Below are 21,310 nucleotides of genomic sequence, written 5' to 3' on the forward strand. Positions count from 1 at the left end.
GTCTAACAGACTGTTGGTTTAACTCCATGGCTAAATGAAGCAACTTAAGACCAAAAATCCCACTTCCTCTCTGCAAATACCTCAGCAAGACCTTGGGTGACACCTGTGCTCCAGCCTTCCCTCTTTTGAGAGTCAGCCAACAGTTTTTGCTGACTCAATTACTGCTTTCATTGCCATGCCAACCCCACCACAGGAAGCACGAGGGGAAACCAGCAATGTTGGTAGAGTAACCCTGAAACTGGATCTTGTTCCTTTAGGGAAAGCAACATACCTCCACATTGGTGAAGTCATTGATGGTGTCGACATGCGGGCAGAAGTGGGGCTGCTGAGCCGCAATGTCGTGGTGATGGGCGAGATGGAGGGGCAGTGCTATGAGTACAGCAGCAACTTATGCTCCTTCTTTGATTTCGACACCTTTGGGGGACACATCAAGGTAGGACTGGAGCCCTCTCCTTGCACTTTCCTCCGCCCAGACACACCTTCACATACCAAGGAAGGCAGGATGCAGAAGGGAAAAATTCCCTCCTGTCAGCCAGTGAGCGAACAGCCTCTCCCAACAGTGCTGCTGCTGCCTGTCCCTTGGCTTTGACGTGCACCTCGCACCCCTGCAGATGTTGCTCAGCCAGCCAGGCTGGTGCTCAACCCATCCAAGATCTACACATCCCGATCCCAGTTTTCCCCAGATTCTGGTGGTGCTCAGCCCAGTGAGTTTGATTTAAGCCTAGCTTACCGAAACTCATGGAAAACATTAAATGCAAAGGGTTTTCCTTCTAAAATGAAGTCAAATGTAGCCATGGCAGCAGTGGTGGGAGCAAAGAACAACTATGGTTCCCTTAGCCACCCTGACCCTCTTTCCCTCACTCTGCAGCCATACATCCCCTTCCACACAGCAAAAATCTCTCTAGCAGATACTGTACAACCTTTTCTGTCCCTGTAGTCCCCTCCTCCTTGCCCTCAACAGTCTTTTATATCTCTTGACTGATGTTCTGTTGTTCTCCAGATTGGTCTTAATTTTAAGGCTACCCATATTGAAGGTCTAGAACTGAAATACATGGGCCAGCAGACAATGGGACATTACCCAATTCACTTCCATATGGCTGGAGATGTGGATGAGAAAGGAGGCTACAACCCTCCGACGTACGTGAAGGATGTCTCCATCCACCATACCTTCTCCCGCTGTGTCACAGTCCATGGATCCAATGGTTTACTGGTAAGAAGCCCCGAAGTGTACTTTAGAGATCAAGCATGAATACAGCTTAATTACTGCAGGCTGATGTGTTTTATTGTTAGAGCTAGTGCCTGACTCCTCCCCTCATCCTGATTCTGTGGCTATATATTCCAGGCATACAACAACCTGCATTAAAAAGGAGGCGGCCGGTGTGGCACTGTAGGCTGTGCATGACTCAGAGCAGGCAGAGCTTTTGTCTGGGTGCAGTGATGTCTGCAGACCAGCCCATCTCTAATGAGTAGTTGGATCTATCTATAGACAGAGAGCTTGCTATTTAAAGAGGATAATCAGAAGGTTGAAGTGTGCTTCATCTTTTCTGTAATAAAGGTTTGTGTTTTGCAATGCCATTCACAACATCAAGCACTCACAGAGCTCTGATCTGTCAGAGCTGCCCTCCAAATCCTGCAGGATACATCTATAAAATGCCCCGTGCTTACCAGACAAGTTACAGCACACCAGAGATGGTAAGAACACGTTCGGATTCTCCCTAGATGTAGGGGTGCCTTCTTTGGGATAAGAGGGAAAACCACGCTACCTTACTGAGCATCCTGGAGACTGGCACATACCCCCAAAAGGCTTTCCTCACTTTTATACCAACTCGGATGTTTTTTTCTTATCTATATTCAGGAAATGTACAGAAATCTATACCAAAAGCAGAGCTGCTAAAGGTGTGAAATAAACACCAGGTTTGACTAGACAACTCTTCCCCAAGTATCAGCTCCAATATGAAGTCTTAATGACACAAGGCTTCTGTAGGCAAAGGACTCGCACCCATTTAGTAAGATTGCAGTGTATTCCAAAAGGAGAAAAGTGTGTCAGAGCCCTGAAGAGCGGCATTTGTTACAGTACCATCTCATAGTAGGAGCCTGTAAGGACCCATGTTCCCCATTTATTTGGGGAATAGCATTTGCTTTGAACATCTATCTAGGAGATAATTTTTTCCTTTCTTGCTGCTGCATGCTGCCTTCCTTACTGACTGTAGCACGTGGAGGGCTTTGTCGTACAGCCTTCCTTTGGCCACGGACTGCAGGCTACTAAAAGCGGCACCGTTGGAAGGGAAAGTCACAGGCGTAATTAAAATGCACAGAAGTTGAAGAGAGGGCATTGAAATTGCAGATCCAGAAGCAGAGGAGCTTTTATCTGCTATTTATGAATCTGAGGTTTGGGGTTTGACCTCTATCCGTCTAAGTTTATAACACGATCCTAAAAACCTACCAAGTGAACGTGGCTTCTGAAGAAAAAAGACATTCTACTATATACATTATATAAGGCATTTAGGGTCATACGGCATCCTCCCAATTAGCAGTCACCAGTACAGGGGCTTCGTATACAATTAATGTGCAGAGTGGAAGGGCAGCATTGTGGGATTCATCTGGGGCACCATCATGAGCTGTTACCAGTGGCACCATAAACACATTCTCTGGCTGCACAGAGGTTGCATGGTTGTTGATGTGCTGCAGACCAGCTAAAGCCCTGCTTCTGGATCTAACGTGAGCTCTTCATTCCACATCGATTAATACTTGCCAAACCAAATACCCAGAGCCTGGCGTTTTTCTTATCGGTCAGACAGATGGGTTCGTGTAGAGCATTTGGAAATCGTTCTGTCTCTTGTGCTTTCTCCAAGAGACAACTGTGCTGTGGGGGATCCATGGCATAGGGATCCATGTGCTCAGGTTTTTCCAGCCAAGATGGCATGATGAAATTTAGACAGGCTGATGTAGCTGATGAAAGCAGCTTGATTCTCTTTCTATTACTCAACAGCCACAATTCCCTACGTGACCATGCTTTGCCTCCATGAGAAAGTACCCAAGAGAAATCCTGGAATTTGGGTCATATAATCTGAAACATTAGTCAAGAATTTAATCCCTGTTGATTATATTTTATCAAAACGTGTGAATACTAAACTCTACTCATAATACTTTACCTGTTTGTTTTGTTGTTTGGTTGTTTTTTTTTTTTTTATTTTAACCATATAATTATTGATGACAGCTGAAAAGAAAGCCCCAGTGAAATAAAGTAATCTGACCAAGTTTGTTCAGTTGCATCACAGACGACGTGCTGCAAAGGTTGCATCACTTAAATGTTGTTTCATTGCTCTGTGATAGACATCCGCAGTCATCAGGTCCATGCCTTGGTTCGTCAGGTGATCCCACCACAATCTCATCATCTCTTTTCCGACTCTGTTTTCCTTCCTTTCCTCTTCCTTCTGCCCCAGATACATTCACAGACACCCACATGGGTGTCTGATGGTTACAGCAGTTATTCTACACGTTTCCTAGTTGCCTGTTCTCTTCTTGCTTGGACAACACTACCTGTTTCTACATGCATGAATACCATTTGTGCAAACAGTGATGAGCTCTGTCTATCCCCAGGTAACATTCACTCCCTCTGAGATCAGATAGATCCAAAGCATACTTTACTGGGCGAAAATTTGCCTGGATGATGTGCACAAACCGCACTTTGGAAATAGCCATACAAAAACATCTAGCTGGGCTATTAAGCCTCAGCATAGCACAGCACTTAATAATGTCCTTAATGTTAAGCATTGATTTCAGAGGGGCTTCTTGCATGACCGTGGCTGAGTACCTGTGCAAATGCTTTAGCAAATGGGAGAGGGACATCAGTTATTTTTAACTGTCATTAAATCAGGCTGGTAATTCACATACAGGCTCCCTGCTTGCTTTGCCATCACTTTTCTCATGTCACTCCAGAGATAGTTATACTGGAAACACTCGGAGAAAAGAGCGTCCAGTTATTCCTGATGGCAGAAATGGGTTTTTGTGGGTCTGTACAGTGTGCTAAAAGTCACTATCTCAACATTATCTCACTCCCATTGATGGGCTGTTCTGCACTTGTCTGCAAATTTGTATTCACTGGAAGTCACAGAGGGTCCTTCTGGAAATATATCTGTAGAAATTCTTTTTTCACCATAATTATTGTTTGAAAATGCAATAATTACCCAATGTTTTCTTTAATATATTGGCCATAAAACCACCCGGTTATGCCACTGCTATCCCAGAAATGAAACTTTGCTCTGATTCCCACTCTCTCCACTGGATCCCAGTGTGCAAGCTAAAATAGAAACAGCCACTAGGGAGGGAAATTAAATGGAGGTCAATAAACAGTCTGGCAGAATCCAGGACAGAGCTGTATTTCATGGAATAAGAGGTTGTGCTCTCTGATTCAATGATATCTGCTTTTACTAATTCAGCTATACCACACAGCAATTGTTTTGCCACAAAGGGCATTATATGGCCATAAATTGCTCATGGTTAAAGTAAGATTGTGGACTATTAGAAAGGTTATAATAAAATAAAAAAAATCAAATCCATTGGAAAAGTGATTTTGGAACAAACATCTCCTTTCCTATTCAAGCGTTTCAGTACTGGGCTTGTGCATGAAAGCATGCACGGGAAACTAAGTCAGAGCGGACCGAGAGATGAGATATGTGGAAAGTAATTAATCAAAAGGAAGGTGGCAAATATAATAGGGACCAGGTCCTTGGCTGATAACTCCGAGTTGTTCTGTGGGCTTTCAGGGGTTAGAACAACGGGTGCTTGCTAGTTCTAAGCCCCTCTTGCCAGTGTGCACCCCTCTCTCACGGTACCAGGAGACGCGTTCCCCTGCGACGTTACTCCCTGAGCACAGATGTGGGATTTGCTCCAGCTAAAGTCTGGTCACTGCAGGTTTTCATGTCCCAGTCCTGGTGCAGTGCTGTGCTGGCTGCAAAGATAAACGGCCATAGAAAGTGGCTAATATTTCTCTAGGGAAACTGTTTCCGTCATCTAAATGTCGCAGCACTATTACTTACGTGTCTTTGCAGTATTACTGTTGTGGGAGAGAAAGCCAATAGGTTTTGGTGGCAGTTTCTGTGCAATTTTGACAGCTCTGTGGTTAAAAGACTTCCTATACATGTTGGAAAACTTCTTGTGAAGATAGGTCACTCTTCTGAAATGTTCTTCTGTCCTGTAAACTTATGCCATTACAAGGCTGGGACAGCTCGTTCTTCCCAGAGGAGACAGGTCAGTCTAGTACAACCGTTTTACACCTAAATAAAGAAGCCTCCACCTTGCGAAAGCTGTCATCTGATTAGATCAGGGAAGTCAGAAGTAAATTTCAGTGAGGCAGCTTAAAGGAATGCACCACTCTGCAGGTCATTTTATCTGTGTTTAATTTACTGTGATGACTTGTGTTCAGAGATTTGAGTATTTACACTGGAGCAAGGATGATACATAATAGATGTGTGTGCAGATGTAAGCTTGTAATAGATTTGGCAAGTCAAGTGTTCTTTCTTATGTGAAAACATATTTGTAGTCATTTCAACACTGGTCCTGGGATTTTATTTGAAATGGGTGCTCCTTGTGTTGAGAATGAGGCATGAAGATAGAGCGGTCTCGATCCTGTTTGCAAAAGTAATTCAGGCACTTGAGCACCAAGGTCTCGCAGTGACACCATAAAGAGCGAGCAGGTCTTCTGTCCAGTTTAATATTGTCTTTTGCACCTTGGCAATTGCTGTTTCGTCAGCAGCATTTGTAGTAACACGTTGGTGTCAGGCTAACCTTGCCAGGAAGGTTTAATAAGTCCAAGGTGGTTGATGCATGATGGCTGATGGGAAGGGTAAGGAGAGAGCCAGCACTTCACCTGGCCAATGGACACCTGAAATTAATTTTCCATATCCCAGACACATCCACTAACAACTGACTTGCTGGGCACAGGGTGTCTGAGGACTGTTGTTTCCCAGCCAGTCCTAGCCTTAGGCTTTGAATTCACGTATCTGCTCCTGCAATTGTTTTCTCAGATCTTTCAGTGGTGTGATGGGTATTGTTCTGTCCAACACAACGGTGTCCTGATGTTAACAACATTCAAACCAAAACCAGAACAGCACTGATTAACACCAGCTGATTTGTCTCAGGGTCAAGTAAAGCTTCTGTCAACAACTTGGAAAAAGTATCAGGTCAAACCTAAAACAAGCCAGCCTGTCTGGAAAACAACTTGCCGCCTCTCTGATAGCCTGAAAAAATATTTTTTCAGCTCAGCTGCATTTCTCAGATGCATTTTACGTAGCTGCTCATGTAACTCCATGTGAAGATGAATGAGCCCAGATGTGATTTGAACATCTAACATCCTCCGTTCATCTCCCACCCCATGTTTTTTCCAGCCTCATGCTAAGACCGTTTCTGATTTCACAGGCCGACAAAAGAGTGGAATGAGCATTTCCGAGGTGATGACAAATTCTAATTAAATTTAAGTGTTGGAGTTATTGCTTAGACTATAAGCTCTTAAGAGCAGAGAGTGATCTTGCTTTTGTTTTTGCTTATACACCGAGTTCAAGAGGGTACTCATGTTCCTATGTGCCATTGCTGTAAAATTTCTTCTTCTTATGCAATGGCTGAAGCACGAAACCTGAACACTGACCTTTGTTTTGAACTCACAGGTGAAGGATGTTGTGGGTTATGATGCACTGGGCCATTGCTTCTTTACGGAGGATGGACCAGAAGAGCGCAACACGTTTGATCACTGCCTTGGGCTGCTTGTTAAACCCAGCACTCTGCTCCCCTCCGACCGAGACAGCAGGATGTGCAAGCTGATCACGGAGGGTGCTTACCCTGGGTACATCCCTAAACCCAGGCAGGACTGTAGGTGAGTGGGAGCCTTCCTTTTCTTTCTTTTCTTTGCAGCACTTAGCCATAAAAGATAGCATTACACGTTCATGATTATGTCATCTGTAGAGGTCTGGGCTGCATGCCCCAAAGGTTGAGAGAGCAGTGTCCTTGGGATCTTCATACTTGTGCTATTCAGATGCCTGCACACCTAGGGTGTAATTTTCACTTTTACCAAAAAGACAGTTTGAGATGGTTCCTACCTCAGATATTGAAAAATCTCTCTTTCGAAGTACACAGTGATGCCTTGTGGAGTCTTGATCCCAATGGTTCAGCAAAAAGTTGCTGAGTTCAGAATGGGCTGTGCTCTAACATTTGTGTTCATCTCAAATGGTAGCTGATTTTGAAAATACTCCAATTAATTCAGAAGTCATTATTTGTGAAGAACAGATACTGTTTAATGATATGACATTGGCGTTATGCATTCTTTTGGCACAGTCTGCCCAAACAGTGGAATGAAACCAAAATAATATAATAAATGCAGTTTAGCATAGAATTGGAACTTGACAATAAAAGATCAAAGACTCTATACACCCATTGGATCTCTAATAGTCTGTCTATGCGTGAACTCAAGAGAATGTTTCCATGAGTACTCAAAACTTCTCTTTGGCACAAACACTGTATTAAACTCGAAAAATGCCAAATGCCTTTCATCTCCCTTTTTGCAAGATCCTTTCCTCTAAGTGTCCTTGCAGGTCTGCCAACTGAGGTTTAGATGAGGATTATAGAAGCATTTGCAATAAGAAGGGATTTTACAAGTTCTTTTTGCAGTTCTGTTGCTGTGTAGAAAAAAATTCAGGTGAAGTATATAGGAAACACAACTAGCTTGGCCACACAGTTAAGCATTAGAATTTTCTCTTAGAGGAATTAATGCGTTCTTCATTAGCAGTAATTTTTAAGCACTGGTTAGGGAAATGTCAGTCACAAATACTGCAGTTGTAGTTGACCCTGTCATAAGGCAGGGTATATGGACTCACTGAGCTCCTGAAGGCCATTCTAGCCCTTCTTTCCATGATTTTCCAGCTGCTTTTCTGCCCCAAAATCAAGATGCACAACCAAGGAGTATGATTTCATTGCTAATTACTGGCTGTTCAGGGAAGCTACTCGTTTTGATGCATAGCAGGCAGCTAATTAATTTTCTTTTTCTTTCCCCATCCCCCTGACTCTTCTTGAGACAGTTCTAAACTCTTAAAGTAAAACCTGTGTGTTTAGCAGCTGGGCAAGCAGATCCCCAGCTGTAGTCCAGGGAGCATAGCAAGCGGTCTGGAGCAGATCTACCGACCCACATTGTTTTCAGAGTGTTTTCCATTAAAATCTGGACATCAAGCTTGCCTTTAAGAGTTTAAAACTGATGGTGAATCACCTTGAAGACAAGACCCCCTGTACAACAGTATGGGAGGTCTTCCATGGTGAAGATTTGTCTTGAGCCCACAGAGCATGGGCGCTGTGCTGAAGATGCTGGGAGACAGGGACACTTCTGCCTGTAGTCCAGATTTTTCTCCAGGAATTAATTTTGCCATAATTGGAGTCGGGGGTAGGGGGGTGGGGAATCTACACTAAAACAAAGCTAAATTTCTGACCCATAAAAAGTCAATGAGAAAGTCTCTGGAGCCAGACTTCCATCCTGAAGTTAGAAGCTGATTGTTGTCTAACAGCTAAAGATCTTCAGGGGAATTTCTTTTATTTGGAAGTACTCTCAATCTGCTGAGACTGTATCAGTATCACCCATTCTGTCCTCAGAACAAACTGGGGTTTTGTCCAAAGAAACATATTTTTAGCTTTTTAGTTTGGCAAGGGAAAGAGATGAATTCATGCAATGCTCTTTTTCACATCTGTGTTTGTTTATAAATTACACTTAATGTCTCCATTCATAAAATAAGAGTTAATCAGGCATTGTGCTCATTTTCCACTGATAATCCATTTAATAGTCAGAGGGGACATAGTTTGTGTCATTTTGAAGACTGCTACATGAAAAAGCACTAGGAGTGATAGGCGGACATCACATGAAAAGGTCCTATGGTACTTTGATCTGCCGTGTCTTCTTTTATAAAAGAATTCAAGGTCTGATCAGAAAAAATAGCTTGTTTTGTACTGGGCTTATCCAGCCTGCAAGTGCACAAGTACACTAACTCTACCCCTGGGCCAGCGGCCAAACACCCAGCACAGGGTCGAGGGATAAGCACCGGCTGCAGCTCTGTCATCTTGGAAGAGGCAGGCAGACAGCCACTGCCAGAAATTAAAACAATGGGATTGTGCCAAATGACACAATAACCTGCCCAATCCACATGGCTCTGAGGAATGGGATTGCGCTGAAAGATAGGTCACTGTGGAAACACAATGTCCTTGCCCTTGCCTACACAACAGGAGATAAGTCTGTGCATCACCTCAAATTGTTTCTTTCTAGGCCAATCCCATGCCCAAAATGGAAAAAATTTTGCTACGTTTTCATGATAAAGTTGCACAAACAGTGCTTCATCTTAGGCCAGCAAAATCAGTTTGCCTAAAGCCCCTGTGAAGTCCTTCATACCACGATTATAATAGATACATTCTAATACGTAGGAGGGAAAGTCTCACCCAGCAAATGTAGGGAGCCAGTCTGCTGGATCTAAGTGCTGGATGTTTTCCTCCCAGAGTTCATATGCCTGTTGATTAATGAATGCTTTATGTCACAGGATGGACAGTGATGGATTATCTTTCCTCACTGATGGGAATCTCTCAATTAAGAGTCTTTTATGTGCATTAGACAAATGGAGTCCTTTTGTCCCAAAAGAAATGCATAGGAAGGTGGGAGCAAATAAAGTTAATGAATCACAGCAGCTCCTGGAAACAGCAGGTACCAGGGTGCACTTGGAAAGCCCTTAAGAGGCAATTTATTTGGTCCCTTGATTAAACAAGTCTCTAATGAATCTGAGGGCTTATTTGGGGGCAAAGTTCTTTTCTGTGACTTGTGCAACAACATATTTGCCTTATCATAAAACATGATTGACATCTGACAGCTTCATAGCAGGCTTGGAATTGCAGTCGAAATTCCTCATTTAATACTCAGGGTTTTGAAAGATAAGGCCATGCTCTCCGTCAAACCGCCGAGGACACATGTGGTATGAGAAGAGAAAGAAATAAAAACATTCCCTTTGCCCCCTAGGCAAGACCCCTTATCTTGGGGAGTTATCGGCCCTGCCTGTCCTGGGGGGAGTGACTCTGCTGTGTGCTCAATGTGTCATTTTCATGTTATTCTTTGTTTTCCTGACCCGCAGCGCCGTATCCACCTTCTGGATAGCCAACCCACACAACAACCTTATAAACTGCGCAGCTGCGGGATCTGAAGTGAGTGCAGAAGTTTCTTATTTGGTAACAACTCAGCCCTGCAAGGCTGAGGCACTTGCTGGAATAAAACCTGCTCCTGTCACACGGGCATTTTTGAAACTACTCGACTAAGACCTGCATTAATGTAGCTAGTGCCACCAATAAAAACCAATGCTTTTCCTTTTGCTCCACACTTCTTGTCACTTGCTGTTTCTAGAGCTGGATGGCTTTAACAAAAATTCCCAGCCTTTGCACAGTGTACAGCCTGAATAAATTAAATAAATGTGACTGTGGAGTCCCAGAGAAGTCTTTGGCAATGATTTTGTTGATTGCAGTACAGTAATGGTGCTCTGAAGTTTCAATCAGCACTAACGCTAATTCCACAGGAATTCTTGGTCACATCAGGAGCCTTTATTTTTCCTAAGACAAATAAACAAGCAAACCAAGCCTTAAGCAGAGAGATGTGGTTTTTTTTCCAAAGCTTCCAAATCTGAGTACCTAGATTCAGGCTCCTAGGTACGTTTTTAGGCAACTAAATAAAAATGATCTGGTTTTTAATGTCTGTGCATGCAGTGATAGGAGGACATCAGTGTGTGTGTGTGTGTGTGTTATGGATTTTGAAATCTCACAGCTTCAATATAGATGTCGAAGCTTAACTTAAGGCACCTTGAAGATGCGGGAGTGTGAATGTGAATGAGTGTGTGTGTTAAACTCTTTGCTGCAGATAGTTTATACAGGTCAACGCTGCTAGCTGTGATATGTCCTGAAACCTTCTGGCTTACACCTTGTGACTTTACTGATAAATCCTTGGGCTAACGTAGACCAGCAAAGGCGTTGAAGCAACGTCTCAGGCGTCCATTCTCTTTCTCAGGAAACGGGCTTTTGGTTTGTTCTGCACCACGTGCCAACGGGGCCCTCAGCAGGCATGTATTCCCCCGGCTACTCGGAGCACATGCCGATGGGGAAATTCTCCAACAACCGTGCGCATTCCAACTACCGGGTGAGTCTGCACGCAATGGGAACGCTGCCCTCGAAAAAAAACCACCATCCTCTCGCTCCAGCTCTTTGGATCTGCAAGCTATTAATGCCTGTGCTTTCTGTTTCACTAAAAGTTACTGCAAGCTTGTTTGTCTCTGCAGATAAAGCAGCTTGCATGCCAGCGTGGGAGCTCTCGGAGTCAGCCAGCACCCACTTCACTTGGCTCTTGGGCATTCAGAGAGGTTCTTCCCTCTGCTCAGGCTGCTTCTCTGCTTCTGCACTCCGAAAATAGTGCCTCCAGGAGCATCTGCTGGCTGCTTGTCTAATTATAGACCTCAACTGCCAATGTTAGCAATTAACCGAACAGCTTCTAGAGGGATAAATACAGGCCACTGTGTCTAATCGCCTTCTCTTTGCTTCTTCACCCTTAGCATGCCGTGTTGTGAGGCTGTGTGTTACTGTTACTGAGTGCTTCTGGCTGCGGCAGGGTGTTTATGTGTATAGGGTTACATGCATTTACAGGAGAGGTGCAGTTTCTGGAAATGTGCAGCACTTTTGGGAGATATATGTAATTCTGGATAGTCTTGGCAGCTCTCGGTTTCACATGCTACTACCAGCAGCAGTTATTAGGATCGTGCGAATGACTTTGGCTTAGAACAATTGGAGGTAGAGCCTGGACGTGGAAAGAACTGTAGAATATATAAATATACAGGAATATTGTATTTCTTTTTTCTTTTAGGCTGGAATGATCATTGATAACGGCGTTAAAACCACTCCAGCCTCTGCCAAGGACAAAAGACCTATCCTGACACTGATTTCTGGGAGGTAAAGTGTTTTTGCACAGTTTGATTTGGAAAAGACTTCTCTATAGCACTGGTGGAAAGCTATGAAATTTCCCCCAAGGAAGCTGACAGGAATGATTGCAATGCCTTTGTGGTGGCACCTAACCGAGGAAAGGTCTTCACTTAGATTTACCACTTTCTAACTTCACCTTCTCCATTCCCCTTCCTAAGGGACCCCCAGCACCCACACCCTTCTGGTTTCGTCCTTGCTCTTTAGCTCTGAGCTGAGCTGGCATGGAGGTTACATCTGCTCTAGGGTGTTCCATCCTTTTTTTTTTTTTTTTTGATAAGCAAGACAATTAAATGCTGTCTGGTCAACAGCCCCGCTGGGCAGAACTTGCTGCAAGCGTTTCCCAGGAATAAGGAATTAAACTATTTCTTAGGAATGCTGTTGATTTTCTTCATTCATTTAGAACCTGCTTGAACAGGGAGTGCTTACGTGACGGAACTCACGCTTTGATTTCAACTTTCTGTCTAGTTCTAAATCTGACACTGCAATAATAATTACAATTAAATACACAGAGCAACCCTTCATCCCTGCTGCTGTGCGCAGCCTCTGTGTGGCATAATGGAGTCATTTAGAAATGGAAAACCTCTCTATAGAGCATATCATACTGGCAGACCTACCATGGTCTGGTGGCTTATGAAGATCCCCCCTCTTTCCCCAAAGCTGACCCCAGCGAGGAGGCTGATGTAAGCAGAGGGCTTCTTGTGGGCAAACTATAATAGCGTAAGGACTGCACTTGCACCTTTTTGTCTCATTAAAGGTTGAATCTAGCTCTTAACTTGGTTACCAACCCCAGGGAGAGAAAAGGACTGAAATATTCTCAAGCTTCATTGTTTTCTGTCCTGACAGACAAATCGCCTCCAGTTGCACCCAGCCTGTATTTCCCCATGACTGGGTTTCTCAACAGAAGAGACCATGTAGGGAAGAGAAACCTGCTGAAAACCTCTGCTCAGCAGAGGACAATGGCAATATTTTCCTTTTTTTTTTTCCTTTTCATCTCTGGGGTGTGGGATAACCAGATTGTTGTAAGCGCACTGGGCAAGCTTTGCAGGGCTGGGATCTGTACTGCTCCCCAGGGAAACCCAGCCAGCAGCTCAGACATCAGTTATCCTGTGATCCACATCACCCCAGTGCCCTGCCCAGCAGGTGATGCTAGATAGATGTTCAAAAGTGAACATTATTTACACTATTATTACACATTACATTATTATTTTAATGCTCAAATAACTGAAAATTTAATGATAACGGCTAAAAACCCAATTTGTTAAGAGCAGCCTGCTCTGCAAGTACCTCCAAATTCTTTTGGGAGCCTGATGTTACTTTTGCATATAGCTGAACGCATGCCTTGGGAAACTGCCTGCTGCCACAGGCACAGTAAGTGATTACAAAAGGCAATTTGTCCCATCCCATACAAGGGCAGGAATGACCCCTGGAAGCCAAGCAATCCATAATGCAGTCATGTTTATGCTCGGGGATTACCCACCAGCACAGCCTGCAGCTCAGATTATTTATACCGTTTTCTACTTTTCATGTGTCAGGACTGAAAGACTGAATGAATTATTATAGCTGGTCTGGCTGGGGGAAACCTTGAGGTAGGCTGTCCAGTTACAGATTTGGAGAGATTATTCCGCGTTCAGTTACAGCATTAAATATCTGAGTCAAATTCTGTACCCTGTAGTATTCCTGCAGTTGTACATGTGAATGAAACTGGAATCCATCTCAAAATATCTGCATTTAACAATGTCTGGGGAATTCACGAGGGCTGATACTAAATCTCTTTCTGAAAGCAAATTCACAGTGATGAAGCTGCCAAAGCAATATTCATTTACTGGAACCCTATCAGCCTGATGCTCGGTTTTAGATTGATATGATGGCTTATTAAGCAAAGCAAAGTGCTATTGAATATCTGTTAGCGATTTGACAGCTTGGCCTCGCTACTCATCGGTGAGGCATGAATTTTAATCTCTGGCCATCCGTTGCTGGCACGGAGTTGGATGCTCATCTGTCAGGTTTTCCAAGCTGTGTAATCTGGTGGAAGATGCTCTTTCAGTAGCAAAAGGGAGAGCTGTGCCTCAGAACAGGGTACATGACAGCCAAGCATCGCCATAGCAAGCCAGATCCTTGCTCAGATCCTGTGGACTAAACAGTGCCTGGGAGGCAGCGCCTGAGGGCACACATTGCCGCAGTTTCCACTTGTGTCTGCTTTTTTCCTACATCAGGCCAATATTTCATCATATTTGAGAACTTCAGAGTTAATAGATCTTGTACGTGTGTCCTCAGTAATGTATAGTGGGAATAGTGAAGGACACTCTTTCAGCCTCTCTCCAAGATGTTTTAATTCCTTTCCACAGCAAGGAAAATTTGGCAGTGGTACTCATTGCCACAGTATAGCCAAGGTTAGGAGATAAGAATGCTCAAAAGGGAAAACAAAAGGATATTTATCTAAATATCAGGAATTTATCTAAATAACAGGAACATGCTCAAGGATAACAGTAAGGGATTAAAAAATATCTCAGACTTTGGGGAGCATTAATAAACTTTCCATGCTTTCAGCAATATATCAGCAATACAATAATGGAAAGGTGAAAGGAAACTTGGAGTGGGTCTTTACAACTGCCTCTTCTGGACCGTCCTTCCCTTGGCAGTTGGGTCTGGCCATCGCTGCTTGACTAGGCACACTACTTGGATGGACTGTTGTCCCAGAGATGTTCCTGAGTTAGCAGGGCCGTGCACCGAGCAAGGCTACCTTCTTCCCCTGCCAACCTTTCTTCTCTCCTTCTGGTTACAGATACAGCCCCCACAAAGACGCCGATCCTTTGAAGCCCAGGGAACCTGCGATAATTGAGCACTTTATTGCCTACAAGAATCAGGATCATGGGGCCTGGCTGCGGGGTGGAGATGTGTGGCTGAACAACTGCCAGTGAGTTTTGCCTTATTTCAACTCTCAGAGTTCAGCCGGGTGTTTATGGCGAGCATAGCTGTGGTTCAGACTATTTATATCACTTTGCACCTTTCGTATGGCCAAGATTGAAATAAAGATGAAACTTTAAGTAAGTGCAGGCATTATTTTGCATGAACAAAACCTGCTTTGTCTGAACTGAAGACCCCTCAGATTGTTCCTCTGTGTGATGCTGACCAGCATTCAAAAATGGTCACATACACACACAGAGATGCAAATAACTCAAAATAAAACCTAATTTTTTACACAAAAAAACCCCAAGGTGCTTTGAAAAGAAAGCAGCAAAGTCCACCACCTTTCCTGACTAAGCCTGGTCACAGATCAGTTTTATGTGGTTCACTGTTATGCTGAATAAGCAAGTACTGACTGAGCAGACGTAAAACTGCATCACAGCAGCAAGGGAGAGAGACTGGGCAAGTGCATGTCGTGCTCTCTGAAGGCTGTTTCCAGCACCGGTCAGAACAGATATTTGTTTTGCACTTGATAACAGATGATCTTTTACAGTTGCTTTTGCTGAGCCAGGCTCTCGATATCAGCCTCAATGAAGAAAGAGGAGAAAAAGGAAAAGGTTACCTTATGAGGCGTACTCTGATAACCCTAGTAGGAGTAGCTATCACGTTATTTGGTGTCCAACTCCTGGCCAGAGCTGCCTTACCTTTAAGTGACCCAAGCCAGTCATATAAACTGGCTCTGGCGACCAGTGGGACTGGAGCAGAACAGTCAGAAACGTAATACTGAGTAACACAGTTTGTGCTTCTAATGAATTTATGAACCAGAAGCATCTAGCCCACTCCATGGCCAGCAAGTATTATCTGCACAGATCACGCTCATGTCACTGAGACATTTACATTGCTTCTGGAGCAAATGCAGCGTATGGAGGTTGCTACAAACCTGAGTACTTTATCAGTTTCCAGCCGCAAATCTGAGTGTATGTGAATTCGAGAAAGGAGCCATCAGACTGTAATTGTCTTTGTAGCCACAGTAATTTCTGTTGCTACAAAAAATACTTACTTATTACATTAACCAAACAAACGTTAGTGTGGCATGCAGCGTATAAACTATGGTGCGCGTTTATGGAGCTGGAGAAAGCAAAGGAGAGGCGATAGAGTGTCAAGGGCTGCCACCTACAGACAGAAACAGGACAAAGCTGGGCTTTACTCTGCTGCGGGATCTCCACTGGTGGTTTTGCTCACATCCGTGAGAGATGTGTTAAGAGTGATACCATCAAGGCTTGCTCATATTATCATTGAATTGTATCCTTCCTATAAGGAGAAGTCATGGACCGACAGTTGTCATTTATCTCATCTAAAAGCTTTGAAATTTCAGCAAAATGGAAAGACGTTTTAATCTTTTAATCTTTTTTTTTTTTTTTTTTAAATAAGAAAGATCTGATCTCTATCTCCCTGTTGATGAAAGACAAGCCAAACTTCTCTGTTTTTATAACATTTCCTCTTGTAAAGTTATTTCATGGAAGCAGTATGTGATACATGAACACAGGGGTGTGCGTAAGGCAAAGCACTACTGAATAATAAAAACTAGCTGGCATGAGAGATAAGCATGATCTTTTTACCTAACAGTGAAAAGACCATAGCCGTTAGACACAGGGAAAATTCTGTATCAGACAGGTAAACTATGTCCTGTAATCACCAGCTTAACCTCAGCTTGGAGCAATCAGGTTCATGTCTGCTGCTTCATATCATCTGCATATAATGCAACATGTGCCAAAAAAAGATCTTCCGAAACTAGTCAGGGAACAAACCTGGAAAAGCCCGAGTTCCTCATGAGCACTGTCCAGTAATTAAGCCCTGCTGTCCTCCACCTCATTGGTTTGCTTATAGTCTGACGTGATAGCACAAAGCAAAACCAAACCTCCTCTGAAGCATCTCTCTTCTCTTTGCAGGTTTGCTGACAACGGCATTGGCCTCACTTTGGCAAGGTAAGCGTGGCGCGGGTTGCGCTGCAGCCTGGGGCACAGCTGGGGGGGCGTGGGTGTGAGCAGCCCCTTCACCTCCTGCCCTTCCCTCACAGTGGTGGGACTTTCCCTCATGACGACGGCTCAAAGCAAGAAATCAAGAACAGCCTGTTTGTTGGCGAGAGTGGAAACCTGGGCACAGAAATGATGGACAACGAGATCTGGGGACCTGGAGGTCTGGATCACAGAGGACGGACCCTGCCCATTGGCCCGTAAGTTCAGCTCACCACATCAAAGCACTCACTGTTCCCACTCTCAGTGCAAACTCCAGCCCAGTGTGGTTTCTTCAGCGCTGTTCGGTTTAATAACCATTACACAGAAAGGATTTGGTTTCATGTCTCCTGATCCCAAAGTCCTCTTTGTGCAGCTGCTGCTGGCAGGTACATACTTGCAGGCTGCCAAGACAGCATCAAACTCCTCTTTCCTTCCCCCTCCCCTTTGCAAAGAGAGCTGAGAAGACAGCAAGAGGCCTGTGTGCTAGCTGGGCACTTCTCTATATGTGGTCAGCAGTGATTGAGCAATGTGGCAGTCTCCATCCACGTCAGCTGCCAGGAAAGCTCATAGGAGCCCTACCCTGGGCTTGAACTGGCCTAGATGTGGTCATAGATGTCACCAGGGCTGCTGTTACTGTTGCTGCTGTGCTACAGGAATTTGATGCCTTTGTTAAATAGTTTTGAAATAGCCAGTGAACTTCGTGTGTGGCCTTTTCCTAGACCTTAGTTGCAAGTGTAATAATGTTTTGTTGTTAGTCTTAAAAATGTGGTCATCCTAACAGTAGCCCTACAGTGAACAAACAGCTCAGCTGATTTTTTTTTCTGCCAGGTTATATGCCTCAACTTTTCCTGTCAGAAGTGATACAGGAGGCTTATTATTAACTACAGTAATCACCAAGGCCCAATCTGCTATGACTCTCTTTCTAACATCCTTTACGTATAAATACGTGGGCATATCTCATCTTGGTGTTGTGTGTAGATACTCAGAAGGACAGAACAAATGCACAGGAGCAGGCAAGTCTTGTCTAAGGGAAACCATTCAAAGAAGGAAAGGATCAAATTTATTTTGAAGTGAAATTTGAAACATCTTATTTGAGCCCCTTAAGGAGTTTAACCATCTTGTTCACTTAGTGTGAAAATTGGTGTCTTCTTTACCTTGCAGATGATAACAGAAAAGGCTGTTAATAAAGGTTCATTAGTCTGCCCCTTCACCTCTTTTCAACCCTATAGATTGTAAGACCCTTTCCTTGTTTTCAAATCCATTTTTTATTGCATTTGAGTTGCACTGTTTCTCTCCAAGTGCCTTTGAAAAATGCAGTGGGACTTCTTTTAGCCCTGCCATTACTCAGTCCAAGGAGTCTGCACGGCTCTGATGGGTTTCAGGTTTCATTGCTGCAGAACTCATTTCTGATGGCAAACACGGATTTATTCATTTTTATGTCAATGCTTTGGCATCGCTGTAAGCTCCTTCCCTGGAGGAGCACAGACCAAATAAAGATGATCTGTTCAGACACGAGAGAACTTAAGCTGAACTTGCAAGGATATGAGGACTTCACAGACCTAAAAAGGAGGGAAATCCCTTCTCTTCCAAAACATGAACTCAGGAGTCATCCTAAGGGCTGTGAAAAACGCGAGCAGCTGAGAAACCAGTGCTGTGGGACTGTACGTGTCTAGAATACATTCTCTTCCTCATGCTAATGTGTCGTGACCAAGTCTCTTTGTCTCCTCCAAATGTGTTTTAGGGATTTTCCCATTCGAGGGATTCAGTTCTATGATGGACCGATCAACGTCCAGAACTGCACCTTCCGCAAATTTGCTGCCCTGGACGGCCGGCACACAAGTGCTCTGGCCTTCCGTCTCAATAACGCCTGGCAGAGCTGCCCCAACAACAATGTCACCGATATTCATTTTGAAGACGTCCCTGTGAGTTATTCTTCTCCGAAAGGTCTTTTCCAGTTGGCTTGGAAAGGGGGTTGTGGGCAAAAGGGTGTAGCAGCCTTTAGGAGAAAACACAAGATCTTCAGGAGGTTGCCCATTGTCTGTGCCAGAAGTTTAACAATGAGGATGGCAGCTAAGAAAGAGGAAATTGGGTGGGTGGAATAACAAGAAAATTCAATTCTCTGACAGGTTTGTAGCAAACCAGAAGCAGGCATCAGTTTCAGAAGAAAATAGTGACATGCAAGTGAAAATAATTTCCATTGCTGTATATCTCAGAAACTGAAATACAGAGCAGAATCTGCCACTTTATTTTCAACAGCAGTATAATACTAAAGCAACAGCAGAAGGAAATCTGTTGTGGAAGGTCTAACTCACCTAGAAGCAGAAAATACTGATTTTGGGAAACAGCCAGTGAAACTGAGCCGATGCAGGGTAATACTGCAGCCCTGCACACCAGGGTATTTCCGTGGACTCCAGTTCTACAGACATAAATGAGAGCAGGACCCAGCCGAAAAGGGTCTGCCAGACTTTGAATTACACTATGAACTTCTGGCTGCTGGTCTGAACCCGTCCTGGGGTCTGTGCTTTTGAGTTATTTTTGTATTTGTTTGCACAAATATGTGCTAACTGGTTTGCTGAGGTTCACCTCTAGCAGCTGTTAAATCCAACTGCCAAACGTTACAAACAAATAAATAAATAAAGTGGTTGGGACTGAAATTATTTGGGTTGCTTAACTTTCAAAAAATTAGCAGACTTGCTTGCATGTCAGGAAAAGTGCTGACTAGTGATCCTTGTGCCAAATGGGATGAGAAAGGCAAAATTCCCCTAAAGGTGTTGGTCGGTCACTCTCTCACCAGGCAGGTTGGTGACATGACATTTATTTATGCTGGATTAAAGTATCAGTCAGAAGTTGCCTGAGCGGTCATTTCCCAGAGGAGGTTTATTATTTATTTATTATTTATTTATTATTCCCAGCATCAGTGTGACTTTACTTGGCTTTGTAACCTTAAAAACACATCAGCAGACAATGAGTGAAGTGGTTCTGGTGAAATCGCCCCGTCTCCAGAACTGTCCTCTAGAATTTTAAAACAAATCTCACAGCTGAGGCTGAAATTCTGGCTGTTTTAGCTTTTCTCCCATGGTCAGCAGGGAAATCTGTGTCTGCTCTGTCTGACCGGTCAAACACAACTTTTAGGTGTGTGGCCTAGCTCGACACTGACTTCAGGCTTACCGAAGAGGCAGCGTGCAGGCAAAGAAGAGATGATCCTTATATACCTATACCAAATGGCACTATTGTTCCTGCCAACTAACGAGACCAGCTCAGCTGAAAATTATTTTGGTGCTTCCATCTTTGGATGGTCATGTTTTTTTTCTGAAGCTCATGGTTTTATTACCACATAAGTGCTATCTCGGAAGACCCGCAACCCCAGGCTTCCTCCGGAGTCATGGTGCCTCAGAGCTGGTGAATATCAAGCCTACAATGTCTCAAGCAGCCCAAATCTGTGGCCATTTAAAGAATGGTGATGTTAGTGCGTACAGAGATTTCTCCGTGCACAAGTTGACCCACAAACCCAACGCTATTTCTTATCCAAGCTACTTTCTAATGCCAAATAAAGTCAGGAAATGGGTCTCCTGGGCCACTCTAGCGACCGTAGCCATCCTTTGCTCTGTACTCTAAGGGATTAATTCCTGTCTGAAGACGTATATTTGTTTCACTCTTTTGTTTAGATTACCTCAAGGGTCTTCTTTGGAGAACCTGGCCCCTGGTTCAATGATCTGGATATGGATGGTGATAAAACATCAGTTTTTCATGATGTGGATGGTTCTGTGTCAGAATATCCAGGCTCATACCTGATAAAAGAAGATAACTGGTTAATCAAGCACCCTGACTGCATCGACGTGCCTGACTGGAGAGGTTCCATCTGCAGCGGACACTTTGCACAGGTAAAGCTGCTTACCTTGCAGTATCGTTATTGCTTTATTTTATTTTAAATTGCTTGGCTTGACCTTTAGAAATGGACTCTCTTCAGGGTGCTTAGGGTTTATTTATCTGCATGTCTGCACAGGTGGTTTCGAACACGAGGATACCGTGGTACGTTTTCAGATCCTTTGGTCTTGACTGTTAACAGCACTAACAACTTCTGCCTAAAGTCCCCTAAGAGCTCCATGAGCATTAACAGATTAATATTCATAAATCTATGGGCTGTCAGCTAGTTATTTTTCCTTGATTTACGGAGAGAAGTGTTGCCCACAGGGTTATGGGAAATGTGCTGAGCAGCCAAAATTAAACTTCAGCTCTCGAGATCTTTCATCCTGTTGTGTAACCACTAAACCGTTCTTCCTACCACACGAGCTCCAAATGCTACTGCCCTGAGAGAGTCCTCACGTTCCTCTGATGAGTTTTTTTTCTTGGGTGTTGCAACTGTTGAT

General features: G+C 43.9%; 1 protein-coding gene across 2 annotated transcripts in view; it reads left to right on the plus strand.

The window, feature by feature from the left end:
• CEMIP (cell migration inducing hyaluronidase 1) overlaps positions 1–21,310 on the plus strand; it is a 59,860-nt gene that overhangs the window by 28,861 nt on the left and 9,689 nt on the right. For both annotated transcript variants that reach the window (XM_026856327.1, XM_026856328.1), the window contains exons 12-22: positions 258–433; positions 1,001–1,210; positions 6,663–6,868; positions 10,143–10,212; positions 11,063–11,191; positions 11,909–11,994; positions 14,807–14,938; positions 16,878–16,913; positions 17,006–17,161; positions 18,685–18,865; positions 20,609–20,827. In XM_026856327.1, coding sequence (XP_026712128.1) covers positions 258–433; positions 1,001–1,210; positions 6,663–6,868; positions 10,143–10,212; positions 11,063–11,191; positions 11,909–11,994; positions 14,807–14,938; positions 16,878–16,913; positions 17,006–17,161; positions 18,685–18,865; positions 20,609–20,827 — 1,601 coding nt within the window. The remainder of the gene's footprint in view (positions 1–257; positions 434–1,000; positions 1,211–6,662; positions 6,869–10,142; positions 10,213–11,062; positions 11,192–11,908; positions 11,995–14,806; positions 14,939–16,877; positions 16,914–17,005; positions 17,162–18,684; positions 18,866–20,608; positions 20,828–21,310) is intronic.

This window comes from Athene cunicularia (genome assembly GCF_003259725.1).
Source record: "Athene cunicularia isolate RWA chromosome 10 unlocalized genomic scaffold, athCun1 chr10_part1, whole genome shotgun sequence".
NCBI classification, from domain to species: domain Eukaryota; kingdom Metazoa; phylum Chordata; class Aves; order Strigiformes; family Strigidae; genus Athene; species Athene cunicularia.